Raw genomic sequence first — 20,115 nt, forward strand, 5'->3', positions numbered from 1 at the left:
TGGCTGCAAGGCTCCTATGTTACTGAATGCCTTGGCCCCTTAATTGAGCTCTGTCTCTGTCTGCAAGGCTCCTATGTTACTGATTGCCTTGGCCCATTAATTGAGCTCTGTCTCTGTCTGCAAGGCTATGTTACTGATTGCCATGGCCCATTAATTGAGCACTGTCTCTGGCTGCAAGGCTCCTATGTTACTGATTGCCTTGGCCCATTAATTGAGCTCTGTCTCTGTCTGCAAGGCTCCTATGTTACTGATTGCCTTGGCCAATTAATTGAGCTCTGTCTGCAAGGCTATGTTACTGATTGCCTTGGCCCATTAATTGAGCTTTGTTTCTGTCTTACTGGTAATCCTTAATCTGACAAAAGCAGAGGCAAATATTCTTAGTTCTGAAAATGTTTGAGATAAAAAAAATTGTAATACGTAATATGTCCTCAGTACATACCACAGGATTTTTTTCAGACAACCTGGGGCTGTTAGGGGTTGGTTAGGAAATGCTGCCCCCTTTTTAAAACATTTAATCAGGAAGTTATTTGGTGTGTTATGACTCTTCAAGAAACAAAACACGATAAAGAGATTGATAACAACATTTTTTAATTGTTTTAACCTTACACACATAGATAGGCATAATTCTGACTTGATCGATTCCCCACTTCCAGTACATCCATATAACCTTACTCTATCAATAACTGCATACTTACTTCTTTTCCAGTAGCTATCCATTACCTGATACTAGTAATCCCATATATTCCATTTTATAAAGACAATTCTTGTAAATAGTGACGATAAAAGTGCTGAAGAATGTCGTAAACCCAAGGATTTGCATTTTTTCTTAAGTATCAAATGAATTTTGGCATATGTTACTATTTAAAAATATTTAACTAGTTAACATTCAATCGGGATAGGGTTTTTCTCATTGAACACCCGTAAATCGCCTGACGTGCTGTTAAGAATTTTATACAACAATTAATACACCCACACTTACCATGTGAAGTGTACATGTCTGCATAATTTTCATGCGCTTTTTATTTAGACAAAGGAACAACATGAAATAAATGAAATACATGAAGCACTGTTTATATGAAGCTACAATTTGTGAATGTCACATAAACATTAAAATATGGAAGCATGTTTCAGATTACAAATTTAATTGTACTCATTTGAGATTTCAACAAAACATTTGTAGTTGTGTGTAATGATTTCAACAATTATTTGGTAAAACACTTTACAAGTAGAATAAATGTTTTGACAACATTATGCATGAAATGCACAATATCCACGAGGATTACACCCGGATTTCATAATTAGTCTTCTAAGTAACTTGCAGAGATTTCATCGTTGCGGTGTACACCGTAGTGTGGTACTTAACAAAGTCAACAAATTGTCACAAAACCACATACTTATGGAATTAGTCACTCGTTGTTTGCATGATTTTACTACAGATATTGAATGCCTACAAGTGCTGTCGCTCATGCAAAACGTGTTCTCTAATTTAACAATATTGACTTTCCAATACAACGAAGCTGTGCTTATATGCAGGCTAACAATAGCAAAAGAGATATACTTAATTGATAGAGGATCGTAAATCAGCTGTCAAAATATTCTGCAAAGTTCATATCCCTTTGATCTTAAGAATGGCTCGTTGCAGTTACTGGAATTTCAAGCACCCCTAAACTCTGACTTGGAAATTCAAGCGCCCAGGCAAGGGACTGTAAAATGGCCTGTGTAAAGGACTGAGCCATATAACCCACCTGTTTGAGTGCCATTATGGTGCCAGTTTTCACGTCCCTAGACTGATAGCAGGTGCTGAACGCCCCAGAGCCCAGCTGGCGGCCCTTCACCCAGTGAACATTCTCAAAATACAACATAGGGGGATTCCCATTGCTGTCCATACCGTCACATTCCTGCAACAGATACATAGCAGATACCAAAACAGTTAATCGTTTTACAAATATTTCTGATTTTGCTAAATACTCTTTTTTTTTTAATGATCAGAAAATGTGAAAATTTGCTATGTTTTATTTTATATTAAAATATTTTAAAAAATCCACTGATGACACTGTGGGATTGCCAGTCAATCAAAATCTCTGAAAATTTTGCTAGTGATAAAAAGGGGCTCGACTGGTCCCACATTCAGAAGCTACAGGGATTTAAACATTAACATGCATTCAAACAGCAACTGTAATTAAATCATTTAAAAATATCTAAAAGCATTCATTCAAAATATCTGCTGGGGTTAAAGACTTTCTTTACGAACGCAATATTTAAATCAGCATTTTATCATCTAGCTGACCTGGGTGTCGTATTGTAGTGTACAATTTGGGCAAATAATGTCAGAGCCTGCAGTAAAATTTGGTCGAAAAATTTCAGAGGCTGCAGTGCCCAACTCTGAAAACAAATGCCATGACCCCATCCACAAAAAGTATACACAAAATGTAGATGTATCTAACATATGACCATGGCAGCTTCAAAATAAGGTCAATCTGCAAATTCAAGTACGATTCTAATTCCTGGCATCTCTGTGTAGCCACCTCTGGCTGTATACTGATTTACCAAATGACATCTGTTACATTTGGTTGTGCCATCAGACCCACCTGGGGCTTAACCCTTTACCAATTAGATACATTTTTTTACCCATTTGTAGTCCCTTAAAAAGTTATATTAAATTAAAAGATCATTCTTACTAGATTCAAGTTTTAAAGGCTTCATTTCCAACCCTTAGATACTGATGAGAAGCAAACAGCATAAATCTTTAACAGACTGCGAGTTACTCGCAGGCTGTTCTGGTTTTATGCTGTTTGCACATAGCCATTTTCACTTTGCTTCTGCATGGGTAGAGTTAATCAGGATGAAAGAAATGGCGATTTGTTCTACTTTAGATCCTAGCCATTACTGTCTATTGACCTCTGGCTGTATCCTGATGGTAATGACCTGCTCCTGGTCCAGGGGAGTGAGGCCAGGCACCACGGGGGTCGGGGGGTCATGTGAGGACACTTCCATGGCCCGGGCCAATGCCAAGGCCTCCTCCTTCTCCACCTCCTCCTTGCAGGGGTAGTCATCGCCATCTGAAACAGGCAACCATACCCTCAAACTTATCTTGTTTTTTGTCTGGCTTTCTTAACCGCTACTATACATTTTGACCCATTTGTAGTCCCTTCAAAAATCATATGAAATTAAAGATCTTTTTAATAGATTCAAGTTTAACGTCTTCATTTTCAACCCTAAGGTACTGATGAGCAGTAATCAGCAGAAAACCTGAACAGCCTACAAGTTACACATAGGATGTTCTGGGTTAATGCTGGTTGCAACTTGCAATAAGCTATTTTCACTTTGCTTTTGAGCGGGGAAAGGGTTAAGAAAAGCCAGCTAAAGTTTCTTACTTCATGGATAATTTTTAACATATTATACATCTTGTTTCTGAGTAATGCAACTATTATGAATATTCCTATTTTGTACATTTCCAAAGATATCATTTTGGGGATTTTCATTGACTACTGCTGTTTTGACTATATAGTCACATGATGTCATTCGTGAAAAATGCCAAAATCGTAAGTTTTCGCGTTGAATATTTGTGGACATGGACCCACAAAGTTCTGTAGAAAAAAAATCAACTTAAAGCCTTCTTAGGCAAATTATACAGATAAGGTAATCTTCATTAAGAAATTAGAATACTGTTATGATTATTTACCTAAATGAAAGCATTGAAAATGAAATAACATTTCAAAGCACAAGCACAGGTGTAGGAACATAACAAACCATTCTCCAGAGCCTGACTATGCGAACGCTTGGTCGACACCATTGCAACCTCTGTTTGAAATGTTACAGGTTTGTCTGCGTCAGTGCAGGGGGTCTGAGCCATGTAGTCTGGACAATCGTCTAACGTGTCTGAAACACCAGCACTCGCACTGGATCTCCTTCTGTCTTGAGTGGACGACCTACGTGAACTATTGGTGCAGCCTCTGGATCGAATTTTAGAATCCGATTTCTCTACGCCATTGTAACTAGGATCTGTCTTGGTGGTAGATGTGGATTTCTTTACTGAGCAAGTAACAGGAGTTTGTGATTTGTGGGAATTCTTTGTAGCAGATTCCATTTCTGTGGAGTCTCTAAGCACTGAAAGTCTTTCCACCTCAAAGGCATGAGCACACGGGGAAATTGAGCGTTTATTTTTCTGAAATCTTTTTGCACCATCGAGGTCAAGGGACAGGGATTTGGGAAGCTTGGGCAGTTTCACGTGCGGTGTATCAAACTGAGCATCGCAATAATCTTCTGTGGCCTTGAGTAGGTCATCACAAGATCGCCTTGTGTTCCTGATGAGCATGTCAATGTCTGGCTCGACTGAGTCAATGTCAGTTTCAAGGTCATGGGATAACAACCTTGACCGGATTGGATGGTAAGATTCTGAGGATGAAAATATGGAGGACGGACTTAATATGGATGCAATGTCATCATCACAGTCATCATCGTCATCTTCAATCGACGTTCTTCTGCTGCCTGAATTGCGTCTTTTGCGAGCTTCTTCCTGTTTAATAACTTCATCTAAATCTGTTTCAAGAACTGGTCCAATTCTATTGGGTGTCCTAGATCTTGACCTTGATTTGTTGGATTTTGTCAAAGTCCCAAGAGGGGACTTTGATTTTCTTCTCCTTGAGTTTGACTTCATCGTTTTTTCAATACTGTCCAAGTCATCCAAACTCTTGGACATTTTTAATTTCCTGTAGTAGGAACTTTTACGTTGAAGTGTGTTACTTGCGTACACCCCATCTTTCTGTTCACCGATCTTGTCCGCACGTTCATTTTCATTTGACTGCTGGTCTATGTGTCTGATGGGTGTATTTGGAGGTACAATAGGCTCAAAGTTTGTGAGAGCGTTTTTACCAATTTCACTTTGGTTGTCAGGGGTAACCGTGATCGGGGAGGTACACTTTGGGGAAGACAAAGGTGTCTCCTCAGGGGATTCCTCATTGACAAAACTGTGCAAGTGACGTCCAAGTTGCTCAGAGAGACGAAAATCAGACACTATTTTCTCCAATTGACGTTTCAGTGATTTTTTATGGGAAAAATCAAGGTTGTTGAGCAAATTATTAAATTCATTGATAAGATTCTCCAAATGAGCAGCATACCTGGCTGCCAACAGGAACACCCGTTTCGCAACCCGACTTATTCGAGCATGCTGATTGGACACTGCCTGTATTGCAAACTCCGCCACGATGAAAAGGCGATCATAATTTTGAGGTTTCTCATCTTCCTCGGAATTTGAAGTTGCACCGATGAGTTCTATGGAGCTTTCTGAGCTCGCACCATCCGGCTGTTGGCGGGGCAGAAACTCCGTGGAGAATTCGGTGACCAGACGCTCTATGATATAGAGTCTGCCTAGCAACCAGGGCCACGGAATCTGACAAGGATCATACTTTTCTGTGAGGCAGCTGACAAGATAAGACATACCTCCAAGGCCGTGCTGACCTGCATAAATAATAATAACATTTAATTATTGCTGTTTCAATTATCACTGCAGAGAAACTTTCTTTAATGTGACAAAAAGGAAATTTATAGATTTATAAAAGTGCCCAAGCATTAATAAAAATACAACTATCTGACCGGCCAAAAGACAGACACAAAGCAATAATCTATGTGAGTGTATTTAGAAGTTTATGAGGTCCTTTTTCGAGTTAGAGGCAACATTATGTGTGGACCAGGATTGTGCCCAAGTACTCCTACCTTATTAAACTTTCTACACTCACTAAAGTTGGGACAAATTTTGAATTATAGCTGCAATTTCCAGCTAATTCATTTATACTGAAAGATTGTTCAATCTTATTGTGGGGGGAAGTCAGAGTATGTGGAGGACACCCCCTCCTGTCTGGTATGGTGACCACCAACCAAAACAGCCAAGAACGCGAATCGAACCTGGGTTGCCTAGGTGAGAAACGAGTGGACCAAACACTGCGCAAGCCAGACAGCCACAAAGCAACAATCAAATTCAGACCCCAACATTACAGTGGTGTTGTGCTTTGGGCAAATTTGAGGCCAAAACTTTAACCTATACTGTTCCCAAATTACTGCTGAAAATTCCCATTTTAAAGTTAAAAAAAAAAAGAATAATAAAAAATTCAGTTTAACTCCTGATCCAACTTTGAGAATGGAACAAATATGTTGTAAAACAAGAGGGCCTGAAAGGCCCAAAGTCGCTCACCTGAGATAACAAGATATTATTGGGACAAATCTTCTGACCAAGTTTCATGAAGATCGGAAAATAAATGTGGCCTCTAGAGTGTTAACAAGTATTTACTATAGCCATATCAGGAAAACTGCCCTGCCCCATGGCAGCCAAGTTTTTCAACCAATCTGCATCATTTTTTAACTCATCCACAATAATATCTAGACAAATCTTCTGACCAAGTTTCATGAAGATCGGAAAATAAATGTGGCCTCTAGAGTGTTAACAAGGTTTTACTATAGCCATATAAGGAAAAATGCCCCGCCCTCTGGTGGCCATGTTTTTCAACCAACTGGCATCATTTTTTAACTCGTCCAAGATATTATCGGGATGAATCTTCTGACCAAGTTTCATGAAGTTTGGACAATAAATGTGGTCTCTAGAGTGTTAACAAGATTTTACTATAGCCATATTAGGAAAAATGCCCCGCCCCTTGGCAGCCATATATTTGAAGCAAAGGTTACGATTTTCAAACTCATCCAAGATATCATTGGGACAAATTTTCTGACCAAGTTTCATGAAGATCGGAAAATAAATGTGGCCTCTATAGTGATAAAAAGGTTTTAATATAGCCATATAAGGAAAAATGCCCGCCCCCTTGCGGCCATGTTTTTCAACCAACTTGCATCATTTTCGAACTCATCCAAGTTATTATTGGAATGAATCTTCTTACCAAATTTTATGAAGATCAAACAATAAATGTGGCCTCTAGAGTGTTCACAAGCTTTTACTATAGCCATATATAGCCATATAAGGAAAAATGCCCCGCCCCTTGGCAGCCATGTTTTTCAAGCAAACGTAACCATTTTCGAACTCATCCAAGATATCATTGAGACCAATCTCCTGACCAAATTTCAATTAGATCGGACAATAAATGTGGCCTCTGGAGTGTTCACAATGTTGACGGCGCTCGACGTATGACATACGACAGACAAAAGGCGATCACAAAAGCTCACCATGAGCACGTTGTGCTCAGGTGAGCTAAAAATAGGAACGGTTGAAGGCCTGTAAATGTGGCCTCTATAGTGTTAACAAGGTTTTACTATAGCAATATAAGGAATAATGCCCCGCCCCCTGGCGGCAATGTTTTTCAACCAACCAGCATCATTTTTTAACATGTCCACGATATTATTGGGATGAATCTTCTGACCAAGTTTCATGAAGATCGGACAATAAATGTGGCCTCTAGAGTGTTAACAAGATTTTACTATAGCCATATATAGCCATATAAGGAAAAATGCCCCGCCCCTTGGCAGCCATGTTTTTCAAGCAAACGTTACCATTTTCGAACTCATCCAAGATATCATTGAGACCAATCTTCTGACCAAATTTCATGAAGATTGGGCAATAAATGTGGCCTCTAGAGTGTTCACAAGGTTTTACTATAGCCATATATAGCTATATAAGAAAGAATGCCTTGCCCCTTGGCAGCCATGTTTTTCAAGCAAACGTAACCATTTTCCAACTCATCTAAGATATCATTGAGACCAATCTTCTGACCAAAGTTCATGAAGATTGGACTATAAATGTGGCCTCTATAGTGTTAACAAGGTTTTACTATAGCCATATAAGGAAAACTGCCCCGCCCCCTGATGGCCATGTTTTTTCACCGATCTGGACCATTGTCAAACTCGTCCGAGATATCAATTAAATCAATGTTTTGACCAAGTTTCATGATGATTGGGCAAAAATTGTGACTTCTAGAGTGTTCACAAGGTTTCTCTATAGCCATATTAGGAATACTGCCCCGCCCCCTGGCGGCCATGTTTTTCAACGGACCCGAACCATTTTTGAACTCAACCAACATATCATTTAGACAAACATTTTGACAAAGTTACATGAAGATTGGGCATCAAATGTGACTTCTACAGTGTTCACAATGTTTTTCTTTTTTTTTTACCTAGTGACCTAGTTTTTGACCCAGCATGACCCTGTTTCGAACTCAGTCAAGGTATCAATGGGACAAATGTTCTGACCAAATTTCATGAAGATAAGACAATAAATGTGGCCTCTAGAGTGTTCGTAAGGCAAATTGTTGACGGCGGACGACGCACGACGGACGACGGACAAAAGGCGATCACTAAAGCTCACCATGAGCACAACGTGCTCATGTGAGCTAAAAACGTATATTCTTAATTGTCTTGTATTTGCAAGCAAAATAAGAGCATTTTAGTGTCTCCATTTTAGTCGATATGAGCTGAGTTTTCCCAAACAAATTCCAAGGACACTTGCCCCATGCCAAATGGTGGAAAATTACAAAGCATTATCAAAACTAGTATAAAGCAAATGCTTACAAGTGAATCAGTACAGGTTATTTGCGATGCGAACTCATCCAATGTATTGTGCAATATATTTAATCAAACCTGGATTAGGAGTGTTTCTTCCAAGTGCAAGCTCCCCATTTTGTCCTTTGGCTATTTCCAGCATCGTGGAGATGGACAGTTCACCTGTTCGCCTGCAAATCAAGTTCAAACAGTAGTTTGTTAATAACAATTTTGCTTCCTTGTGCTAATGTTAAAGAGTAGGTTCATGAATGTAGGTTTACAGCCTAAGAAAACAGTCTTGTTGGATGTAAACACATGTCATTAACTATGATAATTTTTTAGATGGGGCAAGAAAAAGAGGGAAGATGGGGCGAGCAGTTGGCAGAAAGACAGACATAAAGACACATTGTTGGAAAGACAAGTGTTCATGGCAATACCAGCATAACCCCTACGTTAAGTCATTAATAGCTTTAAAGGTCTTCAACCATCATCACAAAAATCATAGTAATCTGTCGTGTGCAACTAATATTTAAACAAGAGGGCCAAGATGGCCCTAGTTCGCTCACCTTTTTTACAAGGCCTTGTAAATTGCTTAGTTGAAAATTCAGTACTTTAGAGAATATTACATTGGTTCTTTCTGTTTACTTTTTCAGTGTGAGCATATGATTAATTCTGATTGAGAACTGTCCATTCCATGGGTTTTTTTGCAATACAAACATTTGCAAGTAATGCTAATTCTTCACATGTTTACAAGGTTTTTTAAGATTTGGACCTCGTGACCAAGATTTTGACCCCACATGACCCAATGCCAAACTTTGTCTCATCAAGAAAAACATCCTGGTCAAGCATCATCTTTATTGGACCAAAACAATGGCCTCTAGTGTGTTTACAAGGTTTTGTCAGATTAGATTTTGACAAAGTTACATGAAGATTAGGCATGAAATGTGACTTCTACAGTGTTTACAAGATTTTTCTTTTTTTTACCTTGTAACCTAGTTTTTGACCCAGCATGACCCAGTTTCTAACTGGATAGAGGTATCATTGGGACAAATCTTCTGACCAAGTTTCATGAAGATCGGACAAGAAATGTGGCCTCTACAGTGTTTACAAACAAATGTGGACGGACGGACTGACGGACAAAGACCTGAGCAATCAGGTGAGCTAAAGAATCATGTATAAAATTTGCGATATCGTCAAAATTGTTATTATAACAAAAAGAAAGTCAAGACGTGTGAAAAATATGAAAATAGTCGAGAGAGTATACAGAAACAGTTGCTTACTTGTTTCCATCGGTACATTTGACAATAATGGCCTCAATGACTGGTTTGAATAGCAACTGCAATTTGTACTTCTGCTGCACGTCACGTAATGGAACCAGCCCAAACACTGTATAAACCACTTTCTGCAAGTATGAGATAAGACAAGGAACCTTTTTAACAGTAACAGTTACGAACTAATGCCATGAAATTCAATTAAACCAGAACTTTTCAATAAAGTAGAGTTCAAGGAACAGTTTTTTAAAGCATGAAACAATATACCTAATTGCTATATGTAATGAAGGAGGCATTTTGGAAGATGGGTGAGGTCAAAACAAGTCACTGAGACTTGAAGGAAGAGTAAGACATGTTGTGATCGGATTTAATTAAATGCATTTAAAGTCTAAAGTCAGTAGTTCCATCTCTTATGGTAAGCCATCAACCAAAACAGTGAACCAAATTTGCAATAACCTATCCATAAAATGTAGATTTTTTAATTGGTAATGGTTGTGTGTTTTATTTCAAACAAAATAATTTAAGATTCACTGCAAATTTTTCACAAGTATGATTGCTAGGCGGAAACTGCTATTTTGATGAATTTTATTCATTTCCTTTCAATTTTTCATGTTCTTAATTTTCATGAAAATTCTCATCATAAGCCTCCCTCTGGGCTGCAAGTGCGTAAAGCTTCATCCTAAGGACTGCGCAGGCTAAATTGGGATGACACTATATCTCACCTCCTACAAAAATGACCTAATCCGCTTGGCTTAGAGCGGTCAGGTGCCCATGGAGTATTTTCCATACTACCCGAGTAATCGAGTAGTTGGTTGAGATATAATCGTTACACCGTTAGTAACTGACGGTGTATGGGACATACACCCTCAGTAATTTGATACCATACTCGTGCTTTGCTCTCGTATGGTATGAAATTACTGAGGGTGTATATCCCATACACGGTAAGATACTAACGGTGTAACTAATAATACCAGCATGCAGTAAGCTGTATCCCAGAGGGACACTCATATCTATTTGTTGTGAGGATAAAGTTCAGCTGTGACTGAATGTCATAAATTCTGTAATAAGACATGGCTCCAATTCTCTAGTAAGAACCTAGAGGCTTTGAACATTACCATCCCTCAAGAAACAAACATATAAATTCAGAGTGTTTGGGCATATTGCTTATTTCTATGACTGTCTAAATAACAGGTAATACAATAAACATGAAGTCAACAAAATACTCTGGATTAACAAAAATAGTAATCATCATACCAAACATCCGACAAAAACTCTGTACACAGGATCATTGCAGAGGTGGGCGACAACTTTGAAGCAGTACTCCAGCAGTTTCCATAGTGTCTCCACGTTACTCATGGAGTTTCCCGTACTATTTCCCCGAGAGATGGACATGAGATCACGAGACATTTCTGACGCAAGGTGCTTCAGACCTGTCTCTCGTATTGACCAGTTACGGGAAAACATGCAAGTCGCCAAGTCTTCTCCAAAGACCTAAAAATGTATGTAAAAAAATGTGTAATATAACACTTAAAATACTTTCCAATTCCAATTTCACCAATTTTCGTTATCATAACTTATGTTATAAAATAAACTGTTTTTAGTTTATTGACAAAGAGGTCGATAAAAAAGAAGATTCCAAATGAGTGTGTCCAAATTTAAGTTTAAATAATTTAAAAACATTAATTTCTATCCTAGATATAGTATTGTATTGAAACTGTATTATTTAAAAAAATATGATTTTTTTGTAAATGCTTCACACATGTGTACCTCTATCCACGGGGCTGCAAGGCCTGCAAACTCACTAGGGATGGGTTCTGCATACGGCATCCTCATGGGCTCCAACTCCAGGGTGGGGGAAGGCACTCGGGTGTTAGGTGGGGCCATGGGGGGTTCTGTGACTGTCTCCTCCCTATGGAAGAGAACCAAACAATGAGTGACAGAAAATCAGGGGATCAGGGTAACTATCCATAAAGCTCCAGAGGGAAATCTTCTGTTGTTCTTCAGTGCACAAACTTTATTTAATCTTTGGTTGGTTCATTAACAGTTCTTTCATTGAACATTTTTCTTACCATTAAAAGATGGTTGGATATGCACGGGTTAACACAATTTAACAGAAATTAGATTTTCACATTTAATATTGGCATGACATTTTCAAATGAATTTTGGGTTTATGAGCTTTGTGAATTCCATCCTAGGGCAAATATTAGTGTACATTCTTAAGTTCATCTAAGAGGGCACACAGCAACTGTGTCTTATCAGGATAAGTTATTGTTAGATGTATACAAATGTGTACATGTAACTTAATTAACGCCAGCAGTCATAAAATAAATATGACTTTACCACTTCAAGATGAAGTTCCTCAATTGAATTGAGATTATATCATAAAATCGGCTGTAAAAGAGATCACCATAATGGGTTATAGAGTTAATTATGTATAAATACTTATTGGTCAAGCAAATTTCAGTTTTGACAGGTTATTAAACAAATGTCTGGCACTTTTTTGAGATTTTCAGAAGTATGTCTTACCCAATTGGTTCCACATTGGCCTGTTTCCAATGTGCCCTACAAAGGGGACATATCAAGGGCTCCTTCATCCTCCTGCATTCTTCAAACCCTGCAAACAAACACCTGCTGTTGTTATCTAGACCTCCACAACTTTGGACCAATCAAATCAAGCATGTTCATACAATCCTGACCCAAAGTACAATTCAAAGTGGTGAAGATGTTAAAGACACTGATGCCTCCATAACACTTTTGTGGACACTGACTCATCCACCAGTCAGTAACAGATGACAAAAACTACACATGAAGGTTCTTAATCTGTGAAACTTTGACCAATATCTGTATTGACACAGAAACACAGACCGATGATTATGTAAACCAGCAGATAGGCTTAACTGACTTGGTTTTTATAATCTATAGAAATTTCAAACTGGGAAGGAGGAGGATGAACTTGTATTTTCAAACTCTAACTAAATTTCCAGAGTCTTTTGTTTCAAAGTAATTCCTCACTTAATGGCTGCATGTGATGACCCAGAGTGTGTCCCAGCATTCTTACCTAACTAACTTACCAGACTCCAGAATTGTGTATATAGCGGACATTTACAGCTATTTGAGTTTTAGCAAAAGGTAAATAATTGTGGAGTGGTATTGTGCTAAGGGGGGAACCTGAGTACACAGAGGAAACCCAACCTGTCAGATATGCTGAACACAAACCAAGCTCACATGCGACGGGAATGGGGAACTGATACCAGGTCGCCTAAATGAGAAGCAACTGTACCAACCACTGCGTTCACATTAAAGCAATTGAAATCAACATAAGACAGTAAGTTTCTTTGACTCTTTGTGTACGTATCTAAAATGCCACACACAGACAGTGAGGCCATTTATTGGACTCTTGGTATACATATCTAGTGCCACACACAGACAGTGAGGCTATTTATTGGACTCTTGGTATACATATCTAGTGCCACATACAGACGGTGCAGCTATTTATTGAACTCTTGGTATACGTATCTAATGCCACACACAGACAGTGAGGCTATTTATTGGACTCTTGGTATATGTACCTAATGCCACATACAGACAGTGAGGCTATTTATTGGACTCTGGGTGTACGTATCTAGTACCACATACAGACGGTGCAGCTATTTATTGGACTCTTGGTATACATATCTAGTGCCACATACAGAGGGTGAGGCTATTTATTGGACTCTTGGTATATGTATCTAGTGCCACATAGAGACAGTGAGGCTATTTATTGGACTCTTTGTATATGTATCTAGTGCCACATACAGACGGTGAGGCTATTTATTGGACTCTTGGTATTCATATCTAGTGCCACATACTGACAGTGAGGCTATTTATTGGACTCTTGGTTTACGTATCTAGTGCCACATACAGACAGTGAGGCTATTTATTGGACTCTTGGTATATGTATCTAGTGCCACATACAGACAGTGAAGCTATTTATTGGACTCTTGGTCTATGTATCTAGTGCCACATACAAACAGTGCAGCTATTTATTGCACTCTTGGTCTACGTATCTAGTGCCACATACAGACAGTGAGGCTATTTATTGGACTCTTGGTATACATATCTAGTGCCACATACAGACAGTGAGGCTATTTATTGGACTCTTGGTATACGTATCTAGTGCCAAATACAGACATTTCAGCTATTTATTGGACTCTTGGTTTACGTATCAAGTGCCACATACAGACGGTGAGGCTCTTTATTGGACTCTTGGTTTACTTATCCAGTGCCACATACAGACAGTGAAGCTATTTATTGGACTCTTGGTATACGTATCTATTGCCACATACAGACATTGCAGCTATTTATTGGACTCTTGGTTTACGTATCTAGTGCCACATACAGACAGTGAGGCTATTTATTGGACTCTTGGTATACATATCTAGTGCCACATACAGACAGTGAGGCTATTTATTGGACTCTTGGTATATGTACCTAATGCCACATACAGACAGTGAGGCTATTTATTGGACTCTTGGTATACATAAATAGTGCCACATACAGACAGTGAGGCTATTTATTGGACTCTTGGTATATGTACCTAATGCCACATACAGACAGTGAGGCTATTTATTGGACTCTTGGTCTACGTATCTAGTGCCACACACAGACAGTGAGGCTAGTTATTGGACTCTTGGTATACGTATCTAGTGCCACATACAGACGGTGATGCAGTGGAGGTGCAGCTTGTTCTGACAGGAGAGACAATTCAGTAGACTCTCTCCCTCCAGCATCTCCAGCAGGCAGATCGGACAAGTGTCATCCTCCTCTCTCACACTCCTGAAATAATAAACAAATATTGTCTGAATATCTGTTGCATCTTGGAAAGAATAGCACTTAGGGCTATTCCAGTTTAACATATATACCACCCCAGGACTGCAAAATAAAGAAATTCTGTAGGGGATGGGTTTCTTCATAATTTGCTTCTGAAGGGGGGCGTTATAACTTATATTTTACTTCTGTTGGGGGCATCATTTCTATTTTGCTTCTTACCCTATTTGCAAACTTAAAATGGACTACATTACAGCTCACTGGAAACCAACAATGTCCGCGGCTATGCCGAGTTTTCACTCCGCATCATGCCGAGGCATTCGGCAATAATTCGCGGAGTGACACCGCATCTGTTTCTGCCTCTGCATCGATCCGCGGAATCACGCCGCGTCTTAACACGCAGCGATATGCCGAGAAGAAATATTTACAAATATTGATTGTATACTATAACAAATGTAAAATAATTTTCAAATGAACCAATATAAGAATTTCAAATTTACGAATATAAGAAACAGATACAGATGATACCCGATATTTTTATTTCTACACGATTGTTTTAACATTTTGTCAGCTTCTATGCATACTTCAAACAATTACCATCGGGGTGTCATCTGTCAAATGATTTTGTAGGTCAGTAACCATATTGAAGAAATTTACACAGTTTAATCTCGGAAACGAGACTTGCTTTAAACATGGAAAAAAACGATATCTATTTGCATAAGAGTTGCTAAAATACACAGACGACACAAATATAAATTATGTTGACAATTTGAATAAAATCAAATGTTGGTTTATTTTTAAAATGATTACTTTCACTTCTTCCCAATTTTCAGAAAATGACTTGTACATGTGCGTCAAAATTGAAATTTACACATGGCTTAAGGTGATGTATGCGTGTGCAGTGGGAATACCGCCGCCCCAATTGGACTGCGATTTAATAAAATAGTAGCGTGTAAACTTGATTTGATGGAAAAAAATGCAAACTTTTGTCTTTACAATTTCTTGAGGAATGTTGAACAGAATATGCTCTTGAAAATGGAAGCCATGATCAATCGGAATTATCGTTATTTTAAATGTTTCAAACATAGTTTTTTACAATTGACATTAGGCGGTGAATCTTTTGATTTGGTGGCATTCTGTTTCAGTTACTGACCACGTGTTCTACTGAACATAACCATTGGGACTGTGTATTATGGCCCATACAAGTGGCTCCGACCCGTGTTCATGATCCCTTAATGTTAGATAAGCACGTGCACTATTTAAGAAATAGAAAACCTCACTGAGGGCCCTATGGCAGAAAAGTGACCAGCCAGGCAGCCCAAATAGTATATGTACCAAAGCCGAAGGTTGTTTATTGGTCGTTGCAGAAGAATATTAACTGTACATGACACTTGTGTGCAGTCAGTATACAATACAATAATTGTTTCAATAATGAAGGAACTGAAACAGCGTAACGGTAACGATACAGCGTGTTTGAATTATATTGTATTAAGAGGAAATGCCAAGTACTTCGCAAGATACCCCGGTAATTAAGTTAAAATTCACAATGAAACTTTTAATGGAAATAAAAATTAATGATCTCAATGTTGTACCCGCTATGAAATGTTTATTTACAAATAAATACACCCACGCCAATTTTCGCGCACTTTTTATCAGGACAAAGAAATTTATTTAATTTACGTGCACTATGATGTGGCTAAAATTTGTAACCGAAAATAGCTGTACACGACGCGTGCAAACCGTGTCAGGTGATTTAAGCATGTTGGAATATAACTGTTTGATTGGGCACTTATTTCATCAAATCTTAAAATGGAAACATATGCCAAAATTCATTTGATACTTTCGAAAATGGCGAATGTTTGTGTTTATGACATTCTTGAGCACTCTTATCGTCAATATTAACCAAAATTTGCTTTTAACTAGAGCTTTATCACAGACGTGACGTATACACCCACGTGCCGAATTGACACAGACTATTTTGCATGCTGTCTTCCCAAAAAAAAGAGAAGCTAATTTATGGCGATTTTTAAGAATTATTATGCCATTATCATTTAAGGACATTTTTGACCTTTGAACTCAAAGTGTGACCTTGACCTTGGAGATATCGACATAATTCTTTCGTGCGACACACCATCCAATGATGGTGAACAAATGATTTTAAAATCTCACAATTAACAACATAGATATGGCCCAGACAAGCTTATTTATGGCTTATTTTTACCTTTGAACTCAAAGTGTGACCTTGACCTTGTATATATCAACGTAATTCTTTCGCACAACACACCGTCCAATGATGGTGAACAAATGTGCCAAATGATTTCAAAAATCTCACAATGAACGACATAGTTATGGCCCAGACAAGCTCATTTATGGCCATTTTTTACCTTTAAACTCAATGTGTGACCTTGACCTTGGAGATATCGACCTAATTCTTTCGCGCGACACACCGTCCAATGATGGTGAACAAATGTGCCAAATGATTTTAAAATCTCACAATGAACGACATAGTTATTGCCGGGACAAGCTCATGTATGGCCATTTTTTACCTTTGAACTCAAAGTGTGACCTTGACCTAGGAGATATCAATGTTAATTTTTTGCGCCACACACCGTCCAATGATGGTGAACAAGTCTGCCAAATGATTTTAAAATATCACAATAAATGACAATGTTATGGCTCGGACAAGCTCATTTGTGGCCATTTTTGACCTATGAACTCAAAGTGTGACCTTGACTTTTGAGATATCGACGTAATTCTTTTGCGCGACACACCGTCCAATGATGGTGAACAATTGTGACGAATGAATTTAAAATCTCACCATGAACAACTTAGTTATGGCCCGGACAAGCTTTCGGGACAGACCGACAGACAGACCGACCAAGAAATTGACTCCTATATAGCCCCCATTACCATTGGTAATGGGGGTATAAAAATGGAAATCGGGCATATGCCTGATTATCGAATAATGGATAAAAACGGGAGAAGTTGCGTGTATGTGATTGAGACAGTTGAAACGTATATATCAGAGAATAGAGAGACTCGGGTAAAATACGATTATTAATATCAGTTATGAGTTCTCCATGGCTTCAATTCAAACTGTTAATTGCATAATCAATCACGCAATTGTCACTCCTCCCCATGCGGTATCCTACAGCTAGGTGCGAACACGGTTTTGTTTTATACAGGCCGTTTAAAAAGACAGAAAAAAACTGACTAGGGCATGGGCGTGAAATACATGTTGAAATTTGAAAACAACAATGCTTACAATTCCATACTTTTCTACAGACAACTAAATTTTATTTTTCGGGAAGGGGATTTGCTTTGATTGTTTATGTTCGAACGTGGTTAATCTACATTTAATAAACAATATGATTCGAAATTTGTAATCAGTTTCTATCCAAGGTAAATTATAGTTAAAAAGATTGTTCGCCGAGTGCCTCGGCATTGAATCACCAACAATTTCCTTGGCGTTAATACTGCCCTACAACTGCTTTTAAAATCAAAAGGGAAGTGACATAAGTGTAAAAAACAACACCATTTTCCTAGGTGCCATTGAAGTAGTTGGCATGTCGGACGGAAAGTGGTCAATTTTATTTGATAAACATTTTATTTTATAAATATACAATGTGCTACAATACAACATGATTTAAAGAAGAGGACAGAATAATCAGAACCCACAACGAAAATTTTTGCAAAATTAATATTTTGGGCTATTGAAATTCGCATTCATAGAAAAAACTTCTAAAGGGGGTCCGAATAGCAGAAAAAAATATTCTAAAGGGGGTTCTATTTTTGTAAAATTAACTTCTGAAGGGGTTGGTTCATTTTGAAAGTGCCTTCCTGGGGGTGGGACATATGTTTTACTGGAATAGCCCTTACAAGATTGCCACAGTTTTTGTTTCCAAATAAACCAGTTTCGAACTTTGCGGAGATTTCATTAGGACAAAGATTCTAATTAAGTTTCATTAAGGATGAGTAATAATTGAGTGGCTTCAAAAGCTTTTCTTTCATTTGTCCTAGTGACCTAGTTTTTGCCCCATATGACTCAGTTTTAAATTTTCCCCCAAGTATCATTTGGACAAATGTTCTGAACATAAGTTTTATAGACATCCGGCAATAAATATGGCCTCTATATTTTCTTGAGTTTTGGACTTCACATGACCTCATTTTTAATTGAGATGAGATACAATTAGGACAAATATTCTCAATAAGCTTCAAGAAGCTTGGCAAATGAGGACTTTAGTTTTTGACTCTACATGACCCAGTTTTAAACTTGGCTGAGATATCAGAGGGATAAATGTTCTGACCATGTTTCAAAAAAAATCTTTGCAATAAATGTTACCTCTGAAGTGTAAACAAGCTTTTTCTTTAACAATACCTGAGACTTTGCTATTGTCCCCGCATTAGCCAGTTTCAAAAGATAATTATAATTGGGAAAAATAATCTGACAATGTTTCAAAATGATTGGTTAAAAAATGTTACCTCTATAAAAGCAACAAGCCCTTTTGTTTACTTTCTACTTAGGGTCGTAAATTTTAATCCATTTGTGAACTCTTTCAAGATATAATTTGATCAAATGGTTTGAGCAAGTTTCATGAAGATTGGGCAATAAACGTCAACTTTCAGGGCTTTTTTCCTTCTTAGAGAATGGGCATGGACGGCCATTTCACAATTAAGACATGGACATTTTACAAATCTAGCAAGGCCACAATAGTTGACAAAAACGCCCATTTTAACTGTGAAAATCGGACTTTTGGGGCTTAAAACTATCAAAAATGGCCACTTCACAATTCAAAATTACAATTTGATTTAATATTTTACATAAGCGAGACAAGATGTTGACAGGGGTTAGGCTTTTCTATGGTTTTAGATAGAGTTTACCAGTCAGAATATTGTTGATCTAAATGTAAGTGGTTATTTGTTGGAAGAAAGTGTCAAGAAAATGTAAATATGATTAAAATGCAGTATTTAAAGACATTTTAATATGATCCAAGCATTAAACATGTTTTTACTATACTAATTCTTAACCAACTGAATTTCACATTTTTTTAAAGTTCCCCACTTGTTTTTTTCACAATGTAAATATGATTAAAATGCAGTATTTAAAGACATTTTAATATGATCCAAGCATTAAACATGTTTTTACTATACTAATTCTTAACCAACTGAATTTCACATTTTTAAAAGTTCCGCACTTGTTTTTTTTCACAATTTTCAGAACTTCGCAACTCTTTTTTTCACAATTTTGAAAAGCTTGTGACTCATCTTTTTCATAAAGTGATGGGGTCAGGGCCACCATATAAAGAAAACTGCAGGGGGCAACTGACTGCCATGCGCATCAACCATCATTTATCATTTTTGAGCTTTGCAAAGATTTACTAAAAACAAATCTTCTGAGAAAGTTTCATGATGTTTGGGCATAAAAATGTGACTTCTAGATCGTTCACAAAATTTTACCATAGCCATATTAGGAAAAATGCCCCACCATCTGGTGACCATGTTTTTCAACAGATTGGGGTCTTTTTTAAACCTGACTTTCAACTAGGTTCATAATCTTTACAAT

The 20,115-nt window shown here is 37.8% G+C and overlaps 2 protein-coding genes across 5 annotated transcripts in view; both read right to left on the bottom strand.

Annotated features, from left to right (window-relative positions):
• LOC127861490 (single-stranded DNA-binding protein 3-like) overlaps positions 1 to 20,115 on the bottom strand; it is a 479,133-nt gene that overhangs the window by 228,709 nt on the left and 230,309 nt on the right. The window lies entirely within an intron of this gene.
• LOC127861478 (mitogen-activated protein kinase kinase kinase 1-like) overlaps positions 1 to 20,115 on the bottom strand; it is a 64,774-nt gene that overhangs the window by 20,336 nt on the left and 24,323 nt on the right. Inside the window, exons 9-17 of the mRNA XM_052399980.1 lie at positions 14,443 to 14,561; positions 12,273 to 12,360; positions 11,514 to 11,655; positions 11,001 to 11,237; positions 9,756 to 9,877; positions 8,575 to 8,666; positions 3,751 to 5,457; positions 2,899 to 3,059; positions 1,746 to 1,898 (exon numbers count right to left, since the gene is read on the bottom strand). Of these exons, the coding sequence (XP_052255940.1) occupies positions 1,746 to 1,898; positions 2,899 to 3,059; positions 3,751 to 5,457; positions 8,575 to 8,666; positions 9,756 to 9,877; positions 11,001 to 11,237; positions 11,514 to 11,655; positions 12,273 to 12,360; positions 14,443 to 14,561 (2,821 nt within the window). The remainder of the gene's footprint in view (positions 1 to 1,745; positions 1,899 to 2,898; positions 3,060 to 3,750; positions 5,458 to 8,574; positions 8,667 to 9,755; positions 9,878 to 11,000; positions 11,238 to 11,513; positions 11,656 to 12,272; positions 12,361 to 14,442; positions 14,562 to 20,115) is intronic.

Source organism: Dreissena polymorpha, chromosome 16, assembly GCF_020536995.1.
Source record: "Dreissena polymorpha isolate Duluth1 chromosome 16, UMN_Dpol_1.0, whole genome shotgun sequence".
NCBI classification, from domain to species: Eukaryota; Metazoa; Mollusca; class Bivalvia; order Myida; family Dreissenidae; genus Dreissena; species Dreissena polymorpha.